The sequence below is a fragment of the Anoplopoma fimbria genome, chromosome 16 (assembly GCF_027596085.1).
Source record: "Anoplopoma fimbria isolate UVic2021 breed Golden Eagle Sablefish chromosome 16, Afim_UVic_2022, whole genome shotgun sequence".
Lineage (NCBI taxonomy): Eukaryota > Metazoa > Chordata > Actinopteri > Perciformes > Anoplopomatidae > Anoplopoma > Anoplopoma fimbria.
The window spans coordinates 23,577,193-23,598,586 of record NC_072464.1 but is presented as its reverse complement, the minus strand read 5'-3'; the positions used below and the strand labels follow the sequence as shown (position 1 = coordinate 23,598,586).

Here is a 21,394-nt window from a genome sequence, read left to right as displayed (position 1 = left end):
ACAACAAATCAAGATTACTTAATGTCTATGGTGCAAATGAGCAAAATGTACTGAGGCAGAAACCTTCTATTGAACCCAATGTTTGAAGCTTTTGATTTGAGTTAGTATTTTATTGATGTTTTATGTAAACATTGTCATATTTAGGATCAAATCAGATGACTCCTACTTGGATATATTACCAAATGTATCATGCCAAAGGTTGTCTGTTGCTTAATGTTACTTACTTTGTTAGCAGCAGCTGGAATTTGTATTTTGGGGATTTTTATTGAACATTGTGACTATTTGGTCAACAAATCAAGACTCCTATACGTTTATGGAGCAAGAGAGCAAAAGGCATAGAGCCAAAGATATACTGTTGAAAAACAATATGCCCTCTTTGTTTTTGTTTTAGTTAGCAGTTAGTTGTAATTAGTGTTTTATGGATTTGTCTTACGTTAAGATTTTCACATTTTTGTCAACAAATGAAATGGAGAAGAACAAAAAATCTGAAAATCCTGACATTGACAATGGAAACAGAGAATTTGGCATTTTTTGGTAGAAAAAAACAAAAAAACTTTAGTTGATTTGCAGATTTATATTATTAATAAAAAAATATATAAAAAAACAGAATTGGCACCACCTGGTGGTGATGCCAAAGTTTAAAAAAATATTATACACATAATGACTTTTAACAAAGCAGCAGAGTGAGATGTCTTGTTTTTTCCCTCCTCTCTGAACATATTCTAGGTGGGGCTTCCTGCAATGCATTTGTCACTCTGATGAAAATATATTTATCAGTCCTGACTCAGTGTGGATGCAAACTAAAGGCCTTTGCTCTACTTTAAATATTACAGAATCAAACACATGGACCACAAACAGATGGCTGCACACGCACCTGGGAATGTAACACACCTGTGAACACAAAACATAAAAGGCTTCTGCTTTCCCCAAACTTTAATGTTTCAATCACAGAGGCATAAAAATTGGAAAAAACGAACAAGAAACTAAACGTTTCACATGCGAACGTGACAATAAAGACAAACAGTATGACAACATAGTGTAGAATGTGAGATTAACAGAGAAATCTTTACAAAAATCATGGAAACAATAACCAGTTTATCGGTTTCTTTCATCTCAACCTGGATGTTTTTAGAGTGGGAGGTTATGCAAAGAGCTGCTTTGTAGAAGAATCGTCTCATATATAAAGAATATATGATAGAACATAACGGAGATTCAACCATCATTGCTTTTAACTGTTCTGAACACCTGATAACATCCTCTAGTACCCAGGAAGCAAAGTATTACTTTCAGTCTACAGAAACAACATCTTTATTCTCTGTTCGTTTAACAAACAAGCATTTGAGTTTGCAGAAATTTAGTGTTTTCAGACCAGAAAAGAAAGCATAAAAAAAAAAAGATAGAAACTGTTTAAAGAAATCCTAATATCAGAATGTTTCCATCAACCTCAGTAATGCAGATTCACTTCACCTTTCTGGTTTGTTCGACGTAAACAGACGACTTATAACATGAACAGTGAAAACCACCATGGATAGTTTAACAAAAAAGAAAGCATCACCTCAACAACAACAACAAACAAAAAAATATTTAATAAGCAGATGAAAAACATAAGCAGTCAGGAAAGAAGGCACATTCCACGTTGGGAATTGATACTCAATAAATAGTTGATGGATGAAGAGTTTACAGATTAAAGGGGGACGTTTTCTAACGGTTCACTATGGAAGCACATCAACGCACTGAGAGGGAAAAGAAACCCTGTAATTCATTATGAGAAACTCTCTTAAAAACAATCAGTTAACTTCTCAGAATATGGAGTTAAAATAATAGTTACATTTTACAAAAAATGACGTAGAATCTCCAAATAATGACTTAATATCTCCAAATAATGAGTTAGAGACTCAGAACATGGACTAAGTATCTCAAAATAAAGAGTTACTTCCTCAAAATATTGACGTAGTATTACATAATAATGACTTAATATCTGTATAATAAGTTCGTATCTCCAAATAACCATCCAGAGGTTACAATATGTCCAAAACAGTGCCGCCCGGGTTCTCACCAGGACACGGAAATCAGAACACATCACCCCAGTCCTCCACTCCCTCCACTGGCCTCCCATAAAACAACGCATCACTTTCAAAGTACTTCTCCTAGTATTCAAGGCCATAAGCTGTACCGGTCCAACCTACCTCCTGGACCTCCTCACCCCTCAATCCACATCCAAGACACTAAGGTCAGGAAACTCCAACATCCTTGCGGTTCCCCGGACAAAGCTGGCTACCATGGGAGATGGTGCCTTCTCTTCACTGGGGCCACGCCTGTGGAATAAGCTCCCGGAGAAGATCAGGGCCTTAGACTCCCTCACCGCTTTTAAATCAAATCTTAAAACTCACCTGTTCCTCTCTGCCTTCCCCTAAGGTCTTGGTAATTTAGATTGCTTGTGTTTGGGTGGTTGTTCAGTTTTAATAGATATTCTTAGATTTCATTATGATTAAATTAATTCATTTATTTAAATTCTTATTTTATTTTTGTTTGTTTTTAGCGTTTTATCATTATATTTGATTATTGTGATTGTTCTACCCTGTGCAGCACCTTGAGATTTCTTTGTATTTTAAAGTGTGCTATATAAATAAAATCCATTATTATTATTTAAATAAGTATTACAAAATAATCACTGAATATCTAAAGATAATGAGTTAGCATCTCAATATAATGAGGTAAAATCCCAAATAATGACTTAATATCTCAAAATAATGAGTTAGTGTCTCAGAATATGAAGTAAGTATCTCAAAATAATTAGTAAGTATTACACAATAACAGCTTAAAATCTCAAAGTAATGAATTAGTATCTGAAATAATGAGTATGTTTTTTGAAATAATGAGTTAGCATTTCAAAATAAAGAGTTAGCATTTCAAAATTATCTCAAAACAGAGACGTGGGATCTGCAAATAATGACTTAGTATCTAAAAATAATATATACTAAATATGATGAAACTTATATCAAAACACTGAGATACTTATATCAAAACATTAATATCATAACTAATTATTCTCTCGTTTTCATCACATCGTTAATGAGCTTCCATAGTTCACTCACATAAAACTTAATGAACGTTAACGGGTGCGGTGTGTTTATGGATTCTTAACTGAACAAACAGAAAACAGTCTAAAGCATATCTCATGATGCAAAATAAATAAATATTTATAGAAAAACAACAGAACCATCTTTACAAACTAAGGCACCAGCAACGCAGGACAACGAAAGACGAGTTTCAACAAGAAAGAAACGACCTCTCTTCGAGATACTTTACTGAATATAAAGACATATTTCTCAGTTGTAAACGACGTGAAAGCCCAGATTTGATCTCAGTTTGACAAACCAAAAACAATGCATGTCAATGGCGGGGTTTAAAACAGCGTGCAGCCTCGTACCGTGACTGAAGGAAACGTTCAAAGGTCCAAAAACAACAACAATCAATTAAAAACAGAACGAAGGAGACGAGAATCAAAGCGTCACTAATTAAATGGACATTCTCAGCAATGACGCCAAAGCTCGTTAACAACAACATCTCTTCTAGAACGCATTTATCTTTCATTCACCTGCAGCCCAACGATGCTTTAATGGAAAATAAATATATACTCCTGCTCCTCGTTATCTGAGGTTATTCGTTAAAAACCTCGAGCTTTGTGTTGAATAAGAACGCTGTAACCATTTAAAGCAAAAACTGAATTTGAATCGTAAAAAAAACGTCTTTTAAAAACACAAGTGTGGTAAATATTGACATCATTAATTATACACTCACTGAATAGACACGAATCCATCCTTTCCATCTTATTAAGGTCCGTCTAACAGTTATGTTAGCATCCAGCATTAACGTTTCTCCACATCGGGCTGTTTATTTTGCGTTTAAAAACAATAAATCAGAAAATCCTTGTTGAAGAAGACATCTGGAAGCTATTGCTGGAAAAAAAACACTCAAAATTAACAGAAAACTCTTGCAATATGGTGGTAAATTAGCCCGTGCTAACAGGTAGCTAATCCACCCATAGTGAGTGTTACAACATCTGATCTGAGAGCTGTTCAGATTTTTGTTTTATAATAAATAATGAGTTAGAATCTCAAAATAATTACTTAAAAATCTTAATATAATGAGTTAATATGTCTCAATAATGAAGATACTCGTGTCAGAAACAGATATGTTGCCTGCACCAAGCAAATATCAGTTTAAGTACCTCAAATTTAAGAAAAAGACTAGTTAAAATAAGGTTAACTCACATCTGTCATTCAAAGCCTAAATCACATAAAACAAACATCCTTTGCAGCCGTGTTGCATAAGTTATTGCATCTAAGCAACGTGGTTTCTGGGCCGATCCAGACAGTTTTCTACATTAAATAATGTAGCAGGAGAACAAGTTTATCAGGTCCAAAGCAGTAAAGGGAACTTAAGTGAACAGCATTCTGGGATTTAGAGTTTCGGTAGGATTCACTCTAGAGGAGCAGCGGAGATGCACAGGTTGTTTAAGGCACAAGCAACTTGCACGATCTTGTCGAAGGTGGAGAGGTTGGACGAGCGCTCGGAGACGGCGGTGAAGGGGCTCTCCACGGGGCCGGTGAGCATGGCGTACCGGTGCTTCACCACGGAGATCACCCTCTCCACGTGGCGCTGCACGCTGGCCGACTCCGAGGCCTCCTCTCCGCCGGCCATTTTAAAGAGGGCTCCTCTGGCGGCCACGGAGTCGTCGATGTCGAGGTCTCGGCTCGCCAACACCACGTCTCCGGGGAGGAGCTTGCACAGGAAGCCGCAGCCCTCCGCCAGCGTTCTGTCGCTGACGTTTCCCAGCACGCCCCTGGAGACGAAGGTGACGACTCCCTGCGGCGCCACGCCGATCAGGTACTTTAAGACGTTGTGGCTCGACCCCGCCCCCTGCTGGTTGCCCCTGGAGACCGGCTCCTCGAACGGCACCTCGAAACAGTCCACGATGACGGCGCAGTCCGGGTGGGAGGAGCGCAGAGCCGCCGGCAGGTTCTTCCGGAGCTCCGCCCTGGAGGGCCAGAAGACGGCCGTGGGCACCAGGGTGGAGGACATGATGGTGACCATCTGGTGCACCGTCCTGGTCACCGTGGCGACCTTCACGCCGAGCGGTAGGCCAGGTCCTGGTTGCGCAGGTCCAGGCGGAGGCGCATCAGCGTCAGAAGCAGCTGCTGGAACTTGGAGAGCTTGGCGGTTTTCATGCCGTCCATGTGCGGCGCCAGAAGCCACATGACCGTCTCCAGGACGAAGAAGTTGGGCAGGCCGGTGTAGAACTTCACCTTCTCAGCGTCGTTCCTCAGGGAGTTCTCCGAGAGGGACATTTTGTCCACGGACTCCCTGAGGGTCTGGTTCTCCTTCTTCAGGGCCCTCAGGGCGTCCTCAAAGTTAACCGCCGCATCCGCAAACTTTCCTTTCTTGGAGTCGCTCATAGATCCGTCCTCGTCCTCGTTTTCTTCGTCGCTGCTGACGGAAGAAGACCCGCTTTCCTCCGCTCCGACCTCCGGCTCCGCCTCCTCCTGCTTGCACCGCTCTACCACCGCGGACCGGCCCTGACCCTGCAGGAACAGCAAGGCGTTGGCGGCCTCCACGCGAGCTTCCTGCTTGTCCAGGACCTCCAAGGTACCGGACTCCTTCATCTCCGGGGACGAGGGAGCGGAGGAGAACACGGAGGGAACATAATCTGGAGAACGAGGGTTCTTCACCTGTTTACCTGCAGGAGGAGGAGGAAGAAGACGTAAACATAAACATCGTCACTATGCATATCATTAGTCACATTACTATGAGTATTACATAATTATAATTCTACTATAGTCATTGCTGCTGTTATGATAAATACTCTTATTATGTGAATCATTTATGTCATAAACACTGAATGTGTTCATTCTGTACACATGACATCTAAGGACAGAGGATGTGAGGATGTAAGATAAGATCAGATCAGATAAGATGAGATAATATAATATAATATAAGATAAGATAAGATAAATAATACAATATAATATAATATAATATATATATAATATAATATAAGATAATATAATATAATATATAATATAATATAAGATAAGATAATATAATATAATATAAGATAATATAAGATGGGATAAGTTAAGATGAGCCTACCTGAGATGATATAAGATAAGATAATAAGATGAGACTACCTGAGATGAAGTGAGATAAGATAAGATGAGATGAGATGAAGATGAGATGAGATAAGATAATATAAGATAAGATAAAATAGGATAAGATAAGATAAAAACTACCTGAGATGAAGTGAGATAAGATAAGATAATATAAGATAATATAAATAAGATAAGATAAAATAATAACCTGAGATGAAGTGAGAGAATGAGATAATATAATATAAGATAAGATAAGATAAGTAACTATAAGATAAGATAATATAAATAAGATAAGATAAGATAAGTTAAGTTAAGATGCCTAAGATAAGATAATATAAGATAGGATAAGATAAGATAAGATAAGATAATATAATATAATATAATATAATATAAGATAAGATAAGATAACTATAAGATAATATAACCTGAGATAAGTGAGATAAGATAAGATAAGATAATATAAGATAATATAAGATAAGATAAGATAAGTTAAGATAAGATATATAACCTGAGATGAAGTGAGATAATATAATATAAGATAAGATAAGTTAAGATAAGATAACCTGAGATGAAGTGAGATGAGATAAGATAGGATGAGATAAGATAAGTTAAGATAAGATAAGTTAAGATAACCTGAGATGAAGTGCGTGCTGCAGAGCCGGCTGCCGTCGTTGGGCGTCCATCCCTCCCGGTCCACGGCTGCTATCCAGCGCTGCTTCCTGTCGGGGTCCCGGGGGAACCGGTAGAAGGACAGCGCGGTGCCCGGGGTTCTCCTGTTCCTGCAGCCGGACACCACGCACGTGTGCACCATCGTCCAAAACCACAAAAAAAAACATAAAAAACCCCAAAAGGGGCCACGAGCAGAGCGTGGAGGCCCGCTGCGTGCTTTTTGACTCCCAAAATGGCGGCCGCGCTGGAGGCAGGGGAGGAAAAAAAAAGAAAAAAAGGAACCTCCAGTGACGTCATCGACGTGGCTCCGCATTCAGCGATCTGATTGGTCCGTGTGGAGGCGACGTCACTGACAAGATCTTTAAAGAAAACCATCTAATTAAACGGTGACGTTTATAAAATAAATTAAAATATATTTAATATATTTTTGGAATAAATTACACTGTATGTACATTATGATTCCTAGTTTAAACACTAGAAACAAATTAATATATTTATAGTTATATTCCTATTATTTATAATATGATTAATTAAAAAAAGAACCAAAGAATTATAATATTTTACATTTTCTGCATGGTGACGTTTATAAAATAGATTAAAATATATTTAATATATTTTTGGAATACATTACACTGTATGTACATTATGATTCCTAGTTTAAACACTAGAAACAAATTAATATAGTTATATTCCTATTATTTATAATATGATTAATTAAAAGAAGAACCAAAGAATTATAATATTTTACATTTTCTGCATGGTGACGTTTATAAAATAAAATTAAATATATTTAATATATTTTCGGAATAAATTACACTGTATGTACATTACAATTCCTAGTTTAAACACTAGAAATAAATTAATATAGTGAAAATAGCTTATTCCTATTATTTATTTATGTTTAAATATAAGATGTGGTGATTTTTATAAAAATCATAATATTTTACATTTTCTGCATGGTGACGTTTATAAAATAAAATTAAATATATTTAATATATTTTTGTAATAAATTACACTGTATGTACATTACAATTCCTAGTTTAAACACTAGAAATAAATTAATATAGTGATATTCCTATTATTTATAATATGATTAATTACAAAAAGAACCAAAATATTATAATATTTTACATTTTCTGCGTGGTGACGTTTATAAAATAAAATTTAATATATTTAATATATTTTTGGAATAAATTACACTGTATGTATATTATAATTCCTAGTTTAAACACTAGAAATAAATAAACGTATTCCTATTATTTATTTATGTTCCGGGATTCTACCGGGACGGCTCCTCTAGCTCCCGGGCGGCTCAACCTCCTCTAGCTCTGCTAGCTAGAGGAGGTTGAGCCGGCCGGTCCACCGGTACCGGTACCGTGAAAAACACCGGTAATCCGGCACACCGGTATACAGGAGGATGAGCCGTCCAGTGAAACATCCGTGAAAACGTCATGACGTGACGTCACTGCACCGCGACTGTGACAAACGCGAAACATTAAATAAAGATAATAAAACATTAAATAAAGATATTAAAACATTAAATAAAGATATTAAAACATTAAATAAAGATATTAAAACATTTAATAAAGATGATGAAACATTAAATAAATAGAATAAAACATTAATAAAGATGATGTTTCAGCCTTCGTGGCATCAACTTAAGATCTTAAAAATAAGAACTTGAAAATGTAAATATATACATATATATATATATATAAATATATTGTGTTTTATATGTATGAACAAATGTCTCAATAAAGTTATTGAATTAAAAAAAAAAAAAAAAAAAAAAAAATAATAATAATAAAAAAATCTACCCGGCATGCAATGCGCGGTGATCGCCGGAACCTATTTCCCGGTCACCGGGATTCTACCAGGACGGCTCCTCTAGCTCCCAGACGGCTCAACCTCCTCTAGCTATGCTAGCTATAGGAGGTTGAGCCGGCGGTAATCCGGTCCACCGGTACCGGTACCGTGAAAAACACCGGTAATCCGGCACACCGGTATACAGGAGGATGACCGATAAACATCAGATAAACATCCGTGAAAACAACATGACGTGACGTCACTAAAACACTGTAAAGATATTAAAACATTAAACAAAGAGAATAAAACATTAAATAAAGATATTAAAACATTAAATAAAGATATTAAAACATTTAATAAAGATGATGAAACATTAAATAAATAGAATAAAACATTACATAAAGATAATAGATGATGTTTCAGCCTTCGTGGCATCAACTTAAGATCTTAAAAATAAGAACTTGAAAATGTAAATATATACATATATATATATATATATATAAATATATTGTGTTTTATATGTATGAACAAATGTCTCAATAAAGTTATTGAATTAAAAAAAAAAAAAAAAAAAAATAAAAAAATAATAATAATAAAAAAAAATCTACCCGGCATGCAATGCGCGGTGATCGCGGAACCTATTTCCCGGTCACCGGGATTCTACCAGGACGGCTCCTCTAGCTCCCAGACGGCTCAACCTCCTCTAGCTATGCTAGCTATAGGAGGTTGAGCCGGCCGGTCCACCGGTACCGGTACCGTGAAAAACACCGGTAATCCGGCACACCGGTATACAGGAGGATGAGCCGTCCAGATAAACATCCGTGAAAACACCATGACGTGACGTCACTGCAACGACTGTGACAAACGCGAAACATTAAATAAAGATAATAAAACATTAAATGATATTAAAACAAATGAAACATTAAATAAATAGCATAAAACATTAAATAAAGATATTAAAACATTAAATAAAGATAATAAAACATTAAATAAAGATATTAAAACATTAAATAAAGATATTAAAACATTTAATAAAGATGATGAAACATTAAATAAATAGAATAAAACATTAAATAAAGATAATAGATGATGTTTCAGCCTTCGTGGCATCAACTTAAGATCTTAAAAATAAGAACTTGAAAATGTAAATATATACATATATATATATATAAATATATTGTGTTTTATATGTATGAACAAATGTCTCAATAAAGTTATTGAATTAAAAAAAAAAAAAAAATAAAAAAAAATAATAATAATAAAAAAAAATCTACCCGGCATGCAATGCGCGGTGATCGCCGGAACCTATTTCCCGGTCACCGGGATTCTACCAGGACGGCTCCTCTAGCTCCCAGACGGCTCAACCTCCTCTAGCTATGCTAGCTATAGGAGGTTGAGCCGGCCGGTCCACCGGTACCGGTACCGTGAAAAACACCGGTAATCCGGCACACCGGTATACAGGAGGATGAGCCGTCCAGATAAACATCCGTGAAAACATGATGACGTGACGTCACTGAACCGCGACTGTGACAAACGCGAAACATTAAATAAAGATAATAAAACATTAAATAAAGATATTAAAACATTAAATAAAGATATTAAAACATTAAATGAAGATAATAAAACATTAAATAAAGAGAATGAAACATTAAATAAATAGAATAAAACATTAAATAAAGATAATAGATGATGTTTCAGCCTTCGTGGCATCAACTTAAGATCTTAAAAATAAGAACTTGAAAATGTAAATATATACATATATATATATATATATATAAATATATTGTGTTTTATATGTATGAACAAATGTCTCAATAAAGTTATTGAATTAAAAAAAAAAAAATAATAATAATAATAATAAAAAAAAATCTACCCGGCATGCAATGCGCGGTGATCGCGGAACCTATTTCCCGGTCACCGGGATTCTACCGGGACGGCTCCTCTAGCTCCCAGACGGCTCAACCTCCTCTAGCTATCTAGCGTTGAGCCGGTCCACCGGTACCGGTACCGTGAAAAACACCGGTAATCCGGCACACCGGTATACAGGAGGATGAGCCGTCCAGATAAACATCCGTGAAAACATCATGACGTGACGTCACTGAACCGCGACTGTGACAAACGCATTAAAACATTAAATAAAGATAATAAAACATTAAATAAAGATATTAAAACATTAAATAAAGATATTAAAACATTTAATAAAGATGATGAAACATTAAATAAATAGAATAAAACATTACATAAAGATAATAGATGATGTTTCAGCCTTCGTGGCATCAACTTAAGATCTTAAAAATAAGAACTTGAAAATTTAAATATATACATTTATATATATAAATATATTGTGTTTTATATGTATGAACAAATGTCTCAATAAAGTTATTGAATTTAAAAAAATAAAATAAAAAAAAAGTATAGTCCGGTGCGCCTTATATATGAAAAAAGATCAAAAATTGACCATTCATTGACAGTGCGCCTTATAATCCAGTGCGCCCTATAGTGCGGAAAATACGGTAATATATTTTTGGAATAAATTACACTGAATGTACATTACAATTCCTAGTTTAAACACTAGAAATACATTAATATAGTGAAAATATATTTTACCTTATTCCCATTAATCTTATTTAATGCACTGTAACATCTGGAATATGATAAATAAAAAAAGAACAAAAAAATTATAATATTTTACATTTTCTGCGTGGTGACGTTTATAAAATAAAATAAAATATATTTAATATATTTTTGGAATATATTACACTGTATGTACATTACACAGCCTAGTTTAAACAGTAGAAATAATTTAATATAGTGAAAATATCTTATTCCTATTATTTATTTTATGTATAAACATAAAATGTAAAAGTAGTGATTTTTAATTATTACTCTTATTTAATGCACTGTAACATCTGGAATATGATAAATAAAAAAAGAACCCAAAAATTATAATATTTTACATGTTCTGCGTGGTGACGTTTATAAAATAAAAATAAATATATTTAATATATTTTTGGAATAAATTACACCGTATGTACATTACACAGCCTAGTTTAAACACTAGAAATAAATGAATATAGTTATATTCCTATTATTTATTTATGTTTAAATATAAGATGTTAAAGTGGTCATTTTAATTATTACTCTTATTTAATGCACTGTAACATTTGAAATATGATAAATAAAAAAAGAACCAAAAAAATAATAATATTTTACATTTTCTGTTTGTTACAATTAAGATTTAGAGATTTACATCTTACATTTACAAAAAAAATGTTTTTTAAGCAGGCCATTATGCCATGAACAGAAATCAATATTTTCCTGTTTTAATTGCTTTACTTATCTACATATTTACACATAACATCAATATATTTTAAATTTGCATGTATAAGAGTTTAAGTATTTAATTAATTTAAATTTAAGAGCAGCAGATACAGAAAAACCTTTTGTAATATAATATGAAATGTAAAACTGTTTAGAAGTTATTTCTGATCTAGAAACAATGATTTTCTTGCAGTGAGCTGGTTGAAGACTTCACATTTTCTATTGTTATATTTTTCTGTATATGGAAGACAATGAAAAATGTTTGGCCACCCCTTAATTAGAGTTTAAACCACTGTGTTGTGCATCGTATACACGGATATTGCAATGGTAAACATTGTACTGTACTGTATAAAATGAGCGAGCAATACAACAATTCAGGAGGAAACATTGTACTTTTTACTCCACTAAATTTAATCGACTGTTTAAGTCACTTTGAATAATCTGCACCTATCCATCCATCCATCCATCCATCCATCCATCCATCCATCTCCTTCCGCTTATCCGGGGCCGGGTCGCGGGGGCAGCAAGCTAAGGAGGGTCCTCCAGACGTCCTTCTCCCCAGCAACACTTTCCAGCTCCTCCTGGGGAACCCCGAGGCGTTCCCAGGCCAGACGAGATATACTAATCTCTCCAGCGTGTTCTGGGTCATACAAGATAACATCTAAGAAAAAATAGAAGCTGTAGCTGGAGTTTAAAAGTCTAAATAGAAAAAAATCCAGCAATCAGGACTGAACTATCTTTTGCTTCAAAGTCTTGTGTGCATGTTTACACTTTTCTGTCACAGATGTTTTCATGCCACTGGTCAGTGGAAGTCAATGATTTAAAGGGGACACACAGAGTAGGATGTGAAAGAGAGCTTTCCTTTTAAAGCCTAAGGTATTAATGCCATGTCATCTTTTAACCATAATTACCTTTTTTTTTTTTTTTTTTTTTTAAATATCTTTCTAATAAACTGCCTTAGAAAGCTCATTTTCATAATATGTGTTTATTAACTTTATCATATACAGAGTTTATATTCAGTACAATTGACTATTCATGCATCAAAACTATTTACAATCATACACAAACATTACCACTCCTGATTTATCTTCTAACATTAATAAGTTCTCTTTTTCTGCAGACAGCTGTAACTAGATGAATGAACCGGGTTCTCCTGAGTCCGGATCACTCTACATGTGTGTGATGCATCGAGGCGACCTTTAGCGGTGCATGCACAGTTTGTACACAGACGTGTTCCTGGCTCCTCCCATGAGCTCCAGCCTCTTCAGCTCCGTCAGACACAGGATGTACACCGGGGTCTTAGTTCCAGCGGAGCAGATCCTCCTCAGCTCCTGCATCCCAAACTCCGTCTGTTCTCCTGCAGAGGGCGACACAGAGCGGCAAAAGATCAGCATCAACAGCTGACGAATCCAATAAGTTGCTCTTAGAGATCCTGTGTTGTTGTTTTTGTACTTTCTGTTTATATGATTAATCACCAGTAGACTGCTAGAGTAAACATTTCATTCATATCTAGCTTTATGGTTTGTTTTATGTACCTAAACTGAAAGAATACATTTTTTTTTTTAAGTAGAAGAAGGTCATTTTGTGCAAAGCTAAATGGACTTTATATAACTTTTGATATATATAATTATCCATTCAGACACAACACAACCAATGCACATTTACACCCCAATGGCAACGCCTTTGGGAGCAAGTTGGGGTTCAGTTTCTTGCCCTGTTTAATATCAAACTGATATCAATATTGATCTAGTTTCTCTTCCACTTCCTGTCTGAAAACACTCTCAGTTAACATAAATAATATGAATCATAGCATCAACAATATGGGGAAAAAATAAAATGAACATTAAAAGTTACCCTGTGTGTTCTCCTGCAGTTAAACTGTGTTTGTTCGATTGTAAACAAACTTCAAAAAGGTGGAATATCTTCACCACAAGCTGTCCATGACATCACACTATGCATATCTTTAAAGGTCACAGAGTGCAAGTGAGCAACTCAAGGTTAAAGGTCGTGACCAGGTGTTTCCATGATGGGATGTAATGGTAGAGTGCATTGATCCAGTTGATGTGGTTTGTGTCTGATACTGAAACTGGATGATATCACAGATAGCATGTAATACGGCCGTGTGGTGTAAATTAACTCCAAATAAAATAGTCATGCGCCGCCATCTGATCCTTCTGAAGTAATGAACTGCATGAGATGCTGCATATTCTACTTTCATGTTGGGAGGAATAAAAGGCTCGACTTGGACTGTGGAGAAGCTCTTTGCATTTATATGAAATGTTTTCCAGGTCTTATTTTTCTATTGAAACTATTTAAATGAATCTTAAAATGTAGTTGCAAAATGCATGCTTTCTTCCTACAACTTTTGTTTATTTTATCTGTAAAAAGGAAGGTTTTCTGTTTTTATTTATTTTTAAATGTACAGCACATTGAGTAACAAAGTCTGTATGAAATGTGCCTTACAACTAAAGATTATTATTATTATATTATTAGTATTATTATATGCCTATACCCAGCAAAATGTCTCACCAGAGCTTCCTTACAAATAAAGTCTAAATAATATAATTTGCCTAAAGATCATCTTCATTATTTAAAGAAAAATAAACTACAGAAGCTTATTGTGCTGTAAGCTTAAAAGGTAGAACAAAGTCATGAAATCTTACGAGTAGATAACTGATGCATTTATGCAAAACTTAACTCTGTTTTTGATGTTTCCAATGGCACATAAATGTATGATTAGTCTGGAGATGGTAAATATAAATCCTCTAACTTTCAGACTCTTAAACCAGATATTTAGACAATAACAAAGTATTAACTTTGACCATAAGTGTTCTGTATCACCGACCTTGACTCTCTTTGGTGAACTTGTTGATGTTCTGAACGGCCTGGTTGAGGTTGTGCAGAGTCATCTGCTTCAGGTACTTCGGTAAACTCTGGAACTCGCTCTCCGACACCTCAGACAACCTCACAGCTCTGGGAAGAGAAGAGACATGTCAAAATTTTAAACGTAAAAAAGAAAATATGATGATACGAGGATGGCATAAATAAGGCAATAAGATGGAAGGAATTAATTAATTATAAAAATACAAAACTAATCACGTCAAAATCCACCAAATACATATATATACACACACAAATTATACTACATTTAATATTATTTGTCCTCTACTCTGGATCAATACCTGGTCAGAGGAAAGTGTTTTATTTACCTGATTTTATCATTTTCTGGTCTGACATTTGGGTGCACAACCGCCATGGCAGTCCTCTTCGACTGAGCCTGAGACAGAAGCTTCAAAACAAAAGACAAATCATGAGAACATGGAATTGTACTTATTATACATTTGACGTTCTGGATAATATGTCAAACAAAGGTACAAGTTGTTCTTGTTTTAACCATAAAGTCATGAGATAAAACCAAGCAAAGAAGCAGCTAATAATAAACGTGGCTTACTTTACAGATGTCCTGAGTAACAGAGCTGAGGTCGGGCATCTCGGGGGTGCTGGGGTCCTGGTAGTCCATCCGGATGCGAGGTGTCCCCAAGCTGAACTCCTGTGTGGGTCCGTCCAGATCCAGGTTGTTGACGGTGGACTCCTTGGACAGCTTTTTATGATCCACAGTCTTCTTCTGCATTTTTGCACTTCTCTGGAGGTTTAACATGAGACAGGCAAACATGAAACAGTGTCAACAAAAGTGTGGAGCAAAGTATCAGTAAAATACAGTAGATTGATAAAATATAAGGCTTTGCAAATACTTTAAAATTGAAAATATAGATTATGGATTTCATCAATTTTCTTTTCTTTTGTTGGGTTTTACAATTACTTTGTCATTTACAAGTTTTTGGGGGAAGAAATTAAGAATAGACGTATTTCAGTGTCTTGAAAAGATAATTTGGACTTTAAGGGCTATATTTCCGTTCATAGAGTGTATTATGACGATGACTAAAGGACTGTCTTACAATACACAGATTTACCATCATTATCCTGACCTTTTTATTATGATTGAAATGTGATTTGAGTTAAAAAACTTCCCCAATATACAGTTTAAAACAAATAAATAATCCACCATAACTCAAATTAAATATTGTATCTGTGAATTACATTTAACCAAACAACCCTCAAACTAAATGGAAGTGAATATTTGGGCTTTAACAGAGAAGACTCACCAGAGTTAAAAGGGTTAATCATGTAATTAAAATGAACATCATGGCATATAGCTCCGGGCCGTAGGTCGAGTTTCACTTATCTGTGAGAAACAATGCTTTGGTCTTACAGTTTGCAAAGAATTTCCCAAAGCAGACTCCAGGTTTGGCATCTCCGGCATCTGTCCGTCCCCCACGCCCGTGATGGAGATATCTGGCACGTCGTATTCCCAGCGGCGCTTGGATCCGGTTTCTCTGTTACTTGGCGATGGAAGGTCTTCGTCGTCGTCAGCTTGCATGTTGATGGGTTCAGGCTGACGTGCACTCTGTGAACACAAAAATGCAAAAACTCTGAGCTGAAAGTTTTTGTGTTCAGCGAGTCTGAAAGAGCAAATAAATAAATGTATTCTCAATTAAATGTCCCACACTTTGAACATTTATACCTTTCTGGAGGTGGCCAGTCGGTTCATGTACGGGGTCTGGAACACCGGGACCTCGGGGGTGGTAGGCAGGTTTCCAGGGCGACCGGGGGATTCTGGGTCAGCGTTGCTCTGTGCAGGTGGGGAGCAGTGACCGTTTGTCTTCTTGATCTTGAACCCCGGGGTGCAAAACACAGGCGGCTCTGGAGACACCAGGTCCTGTGCTGAAGGCAACAAAAACAATGTGGAAGGAAATTAAACCAGGTTTCATTTTAATGTTCTCCCTTATTTTTCACTATGAGGATTGTTAATTTATTAACAGTGTTATGTAGTTTAATTAAAAGGGAGAGTTTGGTGTGGTTGTACGAGGTTCTTCTCCATAGTCAGTGTTTTACTACAGTAGATGGAGTTTGGAGAGACAGACAGGAGAACCATCACGGAGCAAATCAATGTACTGCTGTGGACGTATTTGAGACACCTTAAAAGAATCAATATCAGTTTAAGTGTACGCTATATTTAGAATATTTTCACCTCTTTACCTTGCTTGACCTTTATGACGGGGACTGAAGACGATGTCAATGTTGTCTTCAAAACCACCAGACTTCTGTCATGAAAACAGGAATTTAACCTCACAGAGCAAAGGAGGTGCTGGTCTAATGCTGCCTCAATGGGTTTGTTTGTTTGTGTCATTTTTTTGTGACTTCCTTTTTGTTTTAAAGGGATAGTTTGGATTCACCAAAGTCGCACCATGGACACAAACAATCTTAGAGATCAAGGCAGCAGTAGACCAGCATCTCCTGTGTTCTGGGAGGTAAAATTACTGTTTTTGTGAATGGAGTCTGGCGTCTTTAAAGAGAGTATAGATAACAGCTTCAATTCCACGTCATAAAGGTCTGTCTGACAGCAAAGTAAAGGGGAGAATATTCTATATATAGCGTTTACTTAAATTGATATTGATTCTTTTAGTTGTCTAAAATACATCCACAGCAGTACATTGATTTGCTCCTGTGCTGGTTCTCCTGTCTGTTTCTCCAAACTCCATCTACTGTAGTAAAACAGAATAAGAGCTAAGGAAAATGTTAAACCTGAGGGTGCTTGATCAGAAAAAAAGAAAAGGAGGAGATACAGCAGAGAAAATGCTGTAAAAACAAAGTTAAAGGTCAAAAAAAGATGGAAGTTGAGGGTTAAATTCTAGACGTGGTGAAGAAGAGGAGGACGCTCCAATAGTTTCATACCTTTTGTGTGCAAACCCTCCTTTAGAGCGTTCACTGGTGGTACCGGCATGTCTAGAGCTGGTCTGTCAAAGAAAGGAACATAAAGCAGGAATAACTTTAGAAGTACTGCAGCAGATCCTGCACACTGCTAGTAGAGGTCATGAACTAGTTAGTGTAATGCTCATTATACTCAACCTTTGGGGCTTTGCAACGTTCTTTCGGAAAAGATCCATAGTGAAGTCGTTGTTCAGACACATGGTGTGCTCTGAAATCCCAAAGTCGGGCATCTCAGGAGTCTGCAGGTCGTCGTCATCCATCCTCAGGGCGCGTTTGGGGGTCAAGGGCATCTGTGGCGGAGCGGGCGTGCTGAGCGAGGGGGGAGGGAGGCTCAACTGGGGCATCGGGGGAACCTCGGAGCACCAGTCCAACCCGGCCAGAGCCCTCTTCATCTGCACCTCGGAGAGGCCGAAATCAGAGAGCTGAGGGGTCCGCAGGGCGTCGGTGAAGGGCGGAGGTCCCGGTGGAGGAGGCGATGAGGAGTTGATCCCTCCATCCTCCTCCTGGTTTTCCCCTCCTCCACCTGTTGATGGTTTAGTTTCGTTCTCATCTGCCAGTTCATTTTCAGCCTCTGATTCCTCCTCTTTGGCTTCTGTAGGAGAAAGTCATAATGAAAACACATTTTAGTGATCATTTAAGATCAGAAGACACCTTCCACTGTAGTACATCTTCAGTAAATTTCAATAATATAAACATATGTTTGACTCCTACCGATGCAGCTACAGTCATTACTCACTGGTTGGTCTCTGGGTGTCTTGAGGAGCTTGGTATCCATATTTCTCCCAGTGGCCCTTCAGCGTCTGGATGTCACTCGAGAGCCTCTGCTCCATCACTCGGCAGGCCCTTATGAAGCTGTTCACCTCATTCCCCTGTTCTCTCTGCTGAACAATCTGACCCTGGATCTGCCCCTATGTGAGGCGGAAAAAACAGAGTCCATCACTACTGTTCTTTTAAAAATGTTAATAGGGCCACAGATTGATAGTATGTGACAAAATCATGTGTTAGAAACACACCAAATAAAACATTTAAACTACTTTTAGACAAAAACATATTTTATGACCAGAAACAAACCAGAATATGTTTTATATTTTAGATTCTTCAAAGTAGTTGAATGAGAAGGTGTGTCCAAACTTTTAACTGGTACTGGATATATTTTATGTATATTTATCATAATTAATTAGTTTATTTATATTTTGCATTAATAACAGATCTACAAAGTAAATGGTTACTAATATTGCCAAATAAATACTCAAGTAGAGTTGAAAGTACATATTTTGTCTCTGAGATATAGTAGAGTAGAAGTAAAAAGTAGCAGAAATTGTGGTAAACAAACAAATGCTCAACAAACCAGAATATGTTTTATATTTTAGATTCTTCAAAGTAGTTGAATGAGAAGGTGTGTCCACACTTTTGAATGGTGCTGTATTTCCTAAAATTGTCATGAAAATGCACAAATCCAAAAGTATAAAGTGATGTCACGCATGCATTAACTATAAAGTGTTTGCATCTATATGAATGTTGTGTTGAGTGCTGCAGCCAGACTCCATTTAAACAATGATGGACTTCTGTCTGATGGGAATAAACTCACTTACTTAATTGACTCACCATTAACTAAATACTTTAATGGTCTTAAGGGTGTTTGTGGTGAATTATACTGATCCCTAAAATGTCAATTATTTGTCACCATCGAGCCACAGGCGTGACGTAATCAGCCTGCCTCAACACGTCACATCTCTACATGGAGTCTGGCGTGTTGCAGAGGTGTTCTTCACCTTCAGCTTCATGACGTCATGGTTAACGTCATGGTAGGCTCGCAGGGCCTTCGCCGCAGTGTCTGCAACACAAGAGAGGCACATGGAACACGTGTTAGGTGATTTATGAATGAGTATAGGGGGAGGGGCAAATATATAAATATATATTTGTATATAAATATACAAATATATAAATATAATATATAAATATGCAAATATATATAAATATACAAATATATAAATATACAAATATATAAATATATAAATATATAAATATATAAATATATCAATATACAAATATATAAATATATCAATATACAAATATATAAATATATAGATATACAAATATATAAATATATCAATATACAATATATATAGATATACAAATATATAAATATACAAATATATAGATATACAAATATATAAATATACAAATATATAATATACAAATATATAAATATACAAATATATAGATATACAAAATATAATATATAAATATATAAATATATAGATATATAAATATAAATATATAAATATACAAATATATAAATATATAGATATGCAAATATATAAATATACAAATATATAAATATACAAATATACAAATATATAGATATACAAATATATAAATATATAAATATACAAATATATAAATATATAGATATACAATATATAAATATACAAATATATAATATATAAATATATAGATATACAATATATAAATATACAAATATATAAATAGACAAATATATAAATATATAGATATACAGATATATACATATATATATATATAGAGATATAAATATACATATATATATAGAGATATAAATAGACATATATATAGAGATATATAGATATAAACACGTGTCAGGTGATTTATGAATGGGTAAGGGGTGTGACGTCACGCACCGCTGTCCCGGGTCTGGTCCTGGTCCCTGTCGTTGTCTCGGGTCTGGAAGGCGTCCTGCAGCGTCGCGGTCTCGGTCTCCAGGGTCGTGGACAGCTTCCTCAGCGCGTTAAAGAAGCGGGCCGTCGGGTCCATGATAGAGAAGAGTGGCAAGAGTTCTTTAAAAATAATAAAAAGAGTCGAGCAAAGTCGGTTGTTTACTTTCTCTCTTCCGGGAGGAAAATGTTTCAATTTGCCGCATTTGTTTTTACCGGAAGTGTCGTCATCGTCTGCTGCTTCTTCTTCGGGGTTTTTTTAGGCGCTCAATGTCCTAATGGTCTCATCAGCGCCCCCTATCTTCTATATATAGATACAAATATATAAATATTTAGATATACAAATATATAAATATATAGATAAACATATATAGATAGACAAATATATAGATATATAGATATATAGATATATAGATATACAAATATATAAATATTTAGATATACAAATATATAAATATATATAATATACAAATATATAAATAGACAAATATATAAATATATAGATAAACAAATATATAAATATATAGATGGACAAATATATAAATATACATATATATAAATATATAGATAGACAAATATATAAATATACAAATATATAAATATATAGATATACAAATATACAAATATATAAATATACAAATATATAAATATATAGATAGACAAATATATAAATATACAAATATATAAATAGACAAATATATAAATATATAGATAAACAAATATATAAATATATAGATAGACAAATATATAAATATCCAAATATATAAATATCCAAATATATAAATATATATATATATATATATATATATAGACAAATATATAAATATAAAAATATAAAAATATCCAAATATATAAATAATAAATATATATATAAATATATAAATATATAGATATAAATATATATATATATAAATATATTTAAAA

General features: G+C 35.0%; 2 protein-coding genes across 2 annotated transcripts; both read right to left on the bottom strand.

The window, feature by feature from the left end:
• Positions 1-5,129: 5,129 nt before the first annotated feature.
• LOC129104795 (THAP domain-containing protein 1) lies at positions 5,130-7,056 on the bottom strand. Its single transcript, XM_054615639.1, has 2 exons — positions 6,786-7,056; positions 5,130-5,740 (listed from the first exon to the last, which is right to left on the bottom strand). The coding sequence occupies exons 1-2, from the start codon at positions 6,961-6,963 to the stop codon at positions 5,130-5,132; spliced, it is 789 nt and encodes a 262-aa protein (XP_054471614.1). The 5' UTR covers positions 6,964-7,056.
• Positions 7,057-12,935: 5,879 nt separating this feature from the next.
• On the bottom strand, positions 12,936-20,572 carry ska3 (spindle and kinetochore associated complex subunit 3). Its single transcript, XM_054615625.1, has 11 exons — positions 20,438-20,572; positions 19,550-19,611; positions 18,514-18,685; positions 17,916-18,369; positions 17,742-17,803; positions 16,531-16,730; positions 16,219-16,413; positions 15,400-15,591; positions 15,158-15,237; positions 14,794-14,921; positions 12,936-13,305 (listed from the first exon to the last, which is right to left on the bottom strand). Exons 1-11 carry the CDS (start codon positions 20,568-20,570, stop codon positions 13,148-13,150), a joined length of 1,836 nt encoding a protein of 611 aa, XP_054471600.1. The 5' UTR covers positions 20,571-20,572; the 3' UTR covers positions 12,936-13,147.
• Between the last annotated feature and the right edge of the window lie 822 nt (positions 20,573-21,394).